General features: G+C 40.3%; 1 protein-coding gene across 1 annotated transcript; it reads right to left on the bottom strand.

Annotated features, from left to right (window-relative positions):
* Nucleotides 1-322: 322 nt before the first annotated feature.
* Nucleotides 323-7,903, bottom strand: LOC114437155 (guanine nucleotide-binding protein G(i) subunit alpha-1). Its single transcript, XM_028407641.1, has 9 exons — nt 7,427-7,903; nt 4,514-4,556; nt 4,063-4,204; nt 3,459-3,616; nt 3,218-3,346; nt 2,909-3,038; nt 2,676-2,829; nt 1,478-1,670; nt 323-1,392 (listed from the first exon to the last, which is right to left on the bottom strand). The coding sequence occupies exons 1-8, from the start codon at nt 7,542-7,544 to the stop codon at nt 1,480-1,482; spliced, it is 1,065 nt and encodes a 354-aa protein (XP_028263442.1). The 5' UTR covers nt 7,545-7,903; the 3' UTR covers nt 323-1,392; nt 1,478-1,479.
* Nucleotides 7,904-8,511: the final 608 nt, after the last annotated feature.

Here is an 8,511-nt window from a genome sequence, read left to right as displayed (position 1 = left end):
GGAGTTAAATATTTTAGGCTGTGTCTAAGTCATGGTCCTCTGCTAAACATATACTGTAACTCATGTATAATTTGGTTGAGTCAACAAATGTTTCTTATAGGTGTACATACTCCTGACAATCATGTAGAGTTCAGTGTGCTGCATCATATGCTGTATAAAAACGCAAATCCTCAAATTCAGATAAAATTCTCCAGAGTCTTCCTCCTTTCTCCAACCATAAAAACAGCTGCAGATTTTTGTCGATCAATTGTTTCAGTTCCTTTTTTAAGTATGTCAATGTTTCCTTTTAGAAAACAAGTCACAAAAAGATGAGAAAAACATGCTTGTTCCACAAGTTGCCATGGTTTCACCATAGCAACTCTTTTATTAGCAAAATCACGGAGATTAGTCCACTAATGTCCCCATCCAATGGAAACAAAGGGTTGGGGTCTAGAAAGGGATATGTAACTTGAACCCATCAGATCATAACTAATAACAGTGCACATGTACCCAGCCAGCTGTCTGTCTGTCTGTGCACTGATCTACATATGGGCCTACTGTTTGCTACAAGGCCAACATTAGCATCCTCTTTGCAAAGCTTCTCTTTCCTTCATGATTCACTCAGGAATGTTTGTAGCGGTGCAGCAAAGGGCACTGGAGAGTTAATTTGAGAGAGTAGCTTCTTTTTGGTCGCTTAGAAAAATAAAACTTTGAAAGAGGATGATTAGTAGAGGAATAAAGTCCCTTTGTTTAATATTGTGCACACATCCTCTCTCTCTCACACACACACACACACACACGCACACAAGCATTAATCAATCATTACAGAGCTGTCACTCATAGCTTGAGCGCTACGAGTGACAGACCTCAGAAAAGGTTCCAAACAGCTCTCACAGTATATCAGTGTCAGAGTGAATTGGTCTACAGAGTGACTTGGTCTTGCTTGGTTAGTAACAAGGAGCCAAAAAGAATTCAAATAATGAAACAGCCAGAAAAAAAAACATAGTATGGACTCAGGGGACTTAAAAATAGTTGAATTGCGGCAGCTACTGTACATAAACCGAAGTTAAAGAAACACTGCAACTAAAGCATGCAAGGCACGAGCAACTACGAACAGAAGACAAAAAAGGTGATCTTTCACAGACAAAAAAAAAAAAGTAAAGGCCCCCTTCTCATATAAAAATTTAAAATAATGATAAGGTAAAACAAGCACATTTTAAAAACTGTGAAAAATCCCTGGCCATAGACAGTTGTACAAATATTTTACACAAAATGTTTTCTCTACACACCATCTTTAAAACTTTTAGAGATGAACATAAGTTAATAGGAGATTAAAAGTGACATTCTCAGCAGAATCCATGAAGTTTCCACCACTTTAAACTGCGTCACTTGGTAAGCTGGCCACTGGGGTGCCTGAACAGGAAGGGCACATGATGAGAGGAGAGACAAATGTGACAGCACAAACCATCAAGCTCATAGCTCAAACAGCTGATGATACCTTTAGAAAAGGCCGCAGTCCTTCAGGTTGTTCTTGATGATGACGTCAGTGACGGCATCAAACACAAACTGCACGTTCTTGGTGTCGGTGGCACAGGTGAAGTGGGTGTAGATCTCCTTGGTGTCCTTTCTCTTGTTCAGGTCCTCAAATTGGCACTGAATGTAAGCTGCTGCCTCCTCATAGGTGTTAGAGCCTTCAAAAGACCCAAACAAAGGCAGGAGGGAACTTGGTGAACTACATACTGCCGGATATACCAATTACTTGTATGTTGATTGACAGATTTAACAAAACATATTCCAAATATTAACTACCAGGATGGACACATTGTCCAAAATTTGTGTCTAATTTTTCAAGGTTTTCTTCTGGAATGCTACCCCGACCTCCTCATAAAGACATTTACACCTTTAAATAGTAATTTAATCTAGAGAGTCTAGTCTGTGCTGGTTTTGCTCCTAAATATTTCGCAGTGATACACAGGTGAACTGTAGGACTGTGTCACTGTGAACTGCGTGGTTACCTGTGAAACCGTCCAAATGTATGACACCTCTTGTCTGAGTGAGAAACTAATCTGCTAGACAAGGTGGGTTCACAGTTGTAGCTTGGATCTCTTTCCAGCAGGTGACACTCTAGTTTTGGTTTATCTTGTGACATTCAATTCTAATGTAATATTATGGCAGCACATCTGGCTGCAGAATATTTATCCATCAGCTGCATATGTAGAGGGTGCATGTGACAAAGACTATTAAATCTATTGATTTCTTTTCATGTGATTACTCTGAAATCACAGAGGGTCTGATGGCGTTCATCATGACGCAATGTTAAAATGAGAACAATGTTGACATGGTGAAGCAGCCCACACAGTTTAAGAACAGAGCAGTGAAGAAAGAAAATTAAACAATATGTCTGTTATCTGCTGAAACTGACACACCTTTAAGTGGCCACAAAAGGAAGACCAGATGAACAGAAGTGAATGAGAGCCTGTCTTTGTTCAGGAGTATTAATGTAACCACAACTAAATGAAAATATGTTTCAATTACCTTGTTTGAGCACCTCAAAAACAGCTATAAATTTAATAATATAACAGACTTCAGAGCCTGCATACAGCTTTAAAAGTCAGATCTCTGTGGTCACTTAAAAAGCTTGATGATTTATATGTACAAGCAGTATTAGCACAAAACACCTGGTTTGTGACTCTCACCTGCATATTCAGGGTAGCAGATTGTGAGTGGGCTCTTTTTGATCTTCTCCTCAAACAGGTCCTTCTTGTTGAGGAAGAGGATGATGGAGGTGTCCGTAAACCATTTGTTGTTGCAGATGGAGTCGAACAGTTTCATGCTCTCATGCATTCGGTTCTGAATAAGAAGAGATACAATTGTGAGTGACCGCAGAATGAGCAGCAAGTGGAGCACACTGAGATCGCACAGATCGTACCATCTCTTCGTCCTCAGCCAGCACCAGGTCGTAGTCGCTCAGAGCCACGCAAAAGATGATGGCAGTGACTCCCTCAAAACAATGGATCCACTTCTTCCGCTCTGACCTCTGTCCACCTACATCAAACATTCTGAGATCACAGACACACAGTTAAGTAGTGATACACTGCAAAAGATAAAATAAATGATTTTCTGCCTGGACCTCCTCTCCTGTCCCATCTTTGAACCAGGGGATGTCTGGAACCTGATTACAGAAGACCACTTGGCATTGTGTAAACAGGGTTAAATCACTGGCACTGCTTGTGCTTACTTGAAGTGCAAGTCCTTGAAAGTGAAGTGTGTTTCCACAATTCCAGTAGTTTTGACTCTGGTCCTCAACACATCCTGCTGGGTGGGAACATAAGCACTGTGGGATATCCTGTCCAGGTCATTCAGGTAGCTTTTGAAAGAAGAAACACACAAGATTTACAACAGGTTTTAAAAAAAAAAGTTAACAAAGGGTCTAAAGTCCAATGCTACTTCCTGTATATGTGTCAGTGCATCCTACTCACTATGCTGCAGAGTCATTGAGTTGGTACTCTCGGGAGCGGCTGAAGCAAGCTTGAACTCCTCCGTCCTTCCACAGCCGCTGGATGACCCCAGCCAGTTCACCAGTCATGAATCCCTCTTCTGCTGAACCCGCCAGGACAAACAGCTGCCGTGCATCATCCTACACAGACAAATTTAGTTTCATAACAGACAACTTCTTTACTTAAATGTAAGTCTGATTTTTGTTGCCATTTCAAAAGCCACAATAAGCAAAACCTTGAAATCTGTAAAAGGATTGAAGGACTGAATAATGGTCACGGCAGAGCCAGACCAGACACGTTGATGTAATGACTAATCTTTTATTGTGCCAGGGAAAGAAAAAAAACTTTTGCAAAATAAACTAGGAAAAAAAACTACTCTTCAGTTTTCAAGAAAAACAAAGTTCGATGTGTACTGGTGTAAAGCACAGAGTAGTTATTTTCTCCATAGCTAATTTTAAATAACTTTCAAGCAGACTGCACTTATCTAAAGGACGTGGACATGAGCTTCAGCATCAGAAAAGTGCTTTTAATGGGAATTGTAATGTCATGAAAACAGTGCAATGTCTTTTTCTTTTTTTTTACTCACTGCTCTGGCTTGATCAGCAAAGTCAATCTTGAGGCGTCCCATAGCTCTGATGATTGCAATAATGGACTGGATGGTGTTGCTATAGACCACGGCCTTGTACTGCTTGCACTCCTCCTCTGAGTAACCAGCCTCATGGATGATCCTGGCACACAAAGAGATGACATCATCACCTTTCCTCTAGTAGTTTCACTGTCGTTTTAGTTATGGTAACTGAACTAACCCCCCCCCCGAGTCTGACTTTGTGTAAGAGAGAGAGAGGATAGCATTACAATTTCCATCAACATTTTGGGCACTAGACCTGACTTGTTGCGCTGCTTCTTATCAACATATCGAGCAAGAACATCTGCCACTTTAGCTATAAAGTGTTCATTAGTCAGTGTGCATTGGCTGTGCCGAGAGTTACAGTTATAGGATATTCAGATGTGCATTATCATGTTAAATTCCAACTTACTTCATCTGTTTAACAATTGTACTTTTCCCAGACTCCCCAGCACCTGAAAAAGAAAAGATATGACGGACAATGAAACAAGTGACACAATTTAATTTCCAGTAAGTACAGTCTACACAATATCTACCAAAAAGTGCAAAATAAATACACCAAATATGGATTATTGTGTTGAGTTCCATTGTCACAACTAAGATTTTTCATCATATTTTCTGTTTAATTTTAGATTTTGCCCTTATATAGGCTTCTTTCATATAGTATGTGAACAAACATGTCATACATAAATCATGCTTTCATTTTTTTTGTAGGCTGCTCCCCGCTCACTGACAGGTTATGCACCTGAGAAACCTTCAAATTTTTCAAACCTTCAAAACAAAGTCACGTGACAACATATGTATGGCTTTTTCTAGGCTTGATTATCTGCATTTTCAAATTGCAGTGATTCTGAAAATCAGAATTTAATGTTTTTCTTTAAACTCTAACCTAGTTACAAAAAAAGAAACCACAGCAATGAGTCAACCATTATTGATCCCTCTAGTCAAAACACATATTAGTTAATGGTTTCACAGCCAATCAAAGCCAATCCCTGCAAAAAATAACTTAACTGAAATATTTAGTCAACATCAAGCTGCAGAATATCAACACCTACATGATCACAGGAGGCTGTGACAAAGTGTCTAAGACCCAGTTTAGTCGCAGTGCAATTGGATTAATCAACTAGATCCTGCCGTTAATGAGATTATCCTCAGTTTAAACATCCCTGGGCTGGATGTTATCAGGCTGACTGGATTCTCACATGAGCCATTCGATTTACATCGGACCAAAACCCAATGCTAAATGAAGAACTGCATCAGAATTTCAGATTTCTATGTGAAAGATGTAAAAAATAAGAAAATCCTATGATACAACCCTGAAATCCACTTGAATTAGCCATGTGTTCGGTACACCTAGTTCAGTTCTGCAGCTCCCTCTGAGATCGAAATGTGTTTTGAGCTGAGCATACAACATTTTAATTACCTTACCTCTGCAGGGACTCTGAGCTCCCCAGCGAGAGGAACTGTTCGACAATTCATTGTCCCATATGATAAACAACAATGCACCTCAGAGCTATTATGACCTAAAACATCACTTAAATTTAATTTGCAAACACAAACACTCCTCACTGAGCTGCTGCAATTGAAAGGCTTGATAGAAGTTAATCATAACAGAAAATGTGAAAATAAAATGTTTGCCATTAAACTTTTGTGTTTGACAGCACTACATAACACATCTGTGCTGCTGCTTCTGCTGATGTTTGACAAAAATGCTGCTACACATTAACAAAAATCTGTTTTTGTAATTATGCAGTACAAAAACAGCTTATATTAGCAGCCCTTCCCTCAAAACAAGCCGTAAGAGCATGCCATTTACATATTACTGCATAAATGCCAACATCCCCAGTATGAAGCGCGACAGAGAGGCAAACGGCAGTATGAATATAACATAAAGCTGCATCTCCTTCTGTTGCCTTCAGGAACACAGAATATGATACAGATCCATCATCACAAATGAAGACATAACACATATCTATGCATTTTCAGAGATCTGATTAGATCATCATCAGATGATCAATCACATATCTCATGCAGGTGCTTGTGGGAATCGTGACAGGAAAGAAAACAACCATGAAAATTCAAATCATGTCTCATGATATGATGCACACAAAGGCAGGCACATGCGCACGCACACACGAACACAGCTGAACAATGTGATGTGCCTGTGAAGTCACACGTGAAAATCAGCAGAACCACAGGCCTGCCTGGGCAGAGAGTAGCTGAGAGTGCTGCATTTTTTTTTTAAAAGGCTTTGGCAGACACTCAGTTAGCATACACTAGCTGTCTCCTTTGTGTGTGCGTGTAGCTGCCATAGATGCATATTGCTGTCAGCCAGGCTGCATAGGTTACTATGCAACCTCCAATCTGTCTATCCATATTGAAAAAGCTAACAGTGGTCATTATCTATCAGTAATAGGAACAAGTGAGGTGTGGTTCCCATGAAGTGATCAATCTATTCCAGAGAGATGCAATACAGATAATTAAAAGTAAATCTGGATGTCATGTGTTGAACTGTTTTGTCATCACATGTGATTGCTGTATTGTTCAGTTATTTGCCTGCTTGGCCACCTTATTCAAATGACCATACTAATGTCCCCTCAGCCACCCTATAAGGTTACATAATTTTGGTTATTCTATTGAGGTTTAAGAAATCGTGGCATCAATTTAACACGAGAAATATGTGCGTGATTCATTTAGTTTGGCAAACTATGCAGTGAGTCAACCGGCCTACAGTACGTTAACTTTCTGTTTAATTCAATGAATGACTGCCAAACACAAATGCAACCAGTTAGCTACTGTGATTTTAATTGCAAGGCAATCTGATTCATTAATTTGCACCAGTACAAGTATATCGGCCGGTCACATTTACTAAAGCACAACGTCTCGGGCATTGTTTAAGCTTTCAGCTAGCTAACTAATCCGAGCTAGCACCGAGGCGCTAAACTAGCTAAGCAGCTAATTGCCTATTTAAATTAGCTTATTGACTTACTGCGAGGTAAAAGCCGTCTGCTCCAGTGAAGGCAAAAGTATTCACTGCGCTCTTTTCTTGTTTGAACCGATTTCAATTTGAAGAAGAAGACAAAGAGACACCTGTAGCCCAAACTTTTTAGCTAACAGCACAACTACCGTGCCATTCAAATTACGCCCAGAACTGCTCCAACTCTACACATTACGCAGCTGAAAAAAACTTCAATTTTAACCGACACCAAGATATATTTTAACTCTTAGGGGGTTGCAAGTTAGCAGGAGACAGTGGAAAGCGATAATGTCTCTTTCCAGCAAATAGTGTGAATTCCGTCTCTCCGACCATCCATCTTTCTCTTACCGAGCAGAAGCAGCTTGACCTCCCGGGCAGCCTTTTCTCCGTCGTCCCGAAGATTCCTGTCGATCATCTTGCTTCGCTCCTGCGCCGCCTTGTCGTCTGTGCTCAGAGTACATCCCATCTTCTTCTCTCCTGTTTTGGCCTCCGAATAAATAAAATAATCGCAGACTACAACACAACTTAACTACGAGTGCAACGACATGCAAAGGCTACCGAGCTAGCATCCAGCGAGGGGGAGGGAGGGGGGCAGTCTGCGTCTTCAACGCTTGAGATTCAAACACGCCCTAGCTTCGGAATGAAACTCTTGATTTCACAGCCAGAGCTTCTCGAATACTTTTTAATCCAAGAAACCGTTACTCTCACGACACCAGTCTCTCCTACTTGCTTTAAATAAACCAAGAAGCGGAGCGGGGAGTGTCACTCGGAGCGAGTCGAGCAGACAGCAGCATCTGCGAGTCTCACAATGTTCACTTCCTGTTCTTCTCGCATACCTTTGAAGTGCGCATGCGTAGCACAGCAACAATCTTTTAAAAATGTAAGCTGCTTCTGCAGCAGAAAGAAACGTGTTTTTCTTATGTGAAAATGATTTAGATGATTTCATTATTCATTTTAAATATTGATTCTGTAGTTGTCATTCGTTACGGTTAAATGTAACTGACTTAATATCTTTTTTGTGTTAAGGCTAATCGTGTGCTTAATGTTATTATTATTTTTTACCCTGACTTGTATTTCATGTATAATTTTTGGACATTAACTCATAGATTTCCTTTGTGGAGCAGGTGTGTTAGCTTACAAAAAAAGCTGCATTGTTTTCCTATATCATAAACATTTCTTGTGTGCAGACAATAGGGCGACAATTCAGGCAAATCAGCTGCCATTAGATGGCACATGTTTGTTTTGTGGGACTGTGCAACACATAAGTGGGGGAGAGAGACAGCGATAAGTACAATGCACTCATCATCTGTGCAGTCAGAACTGATTTGCATTGCAAGCCTCTGTCAAGAGCTGCCAATGCTCAGTAACATGTTTGCATGAGCAACTTGTAAAGAAAAATGGCTCAGGGGTGCTTTTAGTGCTGAGAGGTCCAG

This window comes from Parambassis ranga, chromosome 6, assembly GCF_900634625.1.
Source record: "Parambassis ranga chromosome 6, fParRan2.1, whole genome shotgun sequence".
In the NCBI taxonomy this organism is placed as follows: domain Eukaryota; kingdom Metazoa; phylum Chordata; class Actinopteri; family Ambassidae; genus Parambassis; species Parambassis ranga.
The sequence above is the reverse complement of the archived record's forward strand: the minus strand, read 5'-3'. Positions and strand labels throughout refer to the sequence as shown.

What these genes read in the sequence shown, in the direction of transcription:
- LOC114437155 (XM_028407641.1), bottom strand. Translation starts at nt 7,544, where the DNA reads ATGGGATGTACTCTGAGCACAGACGACAAGGCGGCGCAGGAGCGAAGC. An exon ending in ACAATTGTTAAACAGATGAA is followed by an intron (nt 4,205 to 4,513) that starts GTAAGTTGGAAT and finishes TTTGTGTGCCAG; the next exon opens with GATCATCCATGAGGCTGGTT. An exon ending in TTGCTGATCAAGCCAGAGCA is followed by an intron (nt 3,617 to 4,062) that starts GTGAGTAAAAAA and finishes TTGTCTGTGTAG; the next exon opens with GATGATGCACGGCAGCTGTT.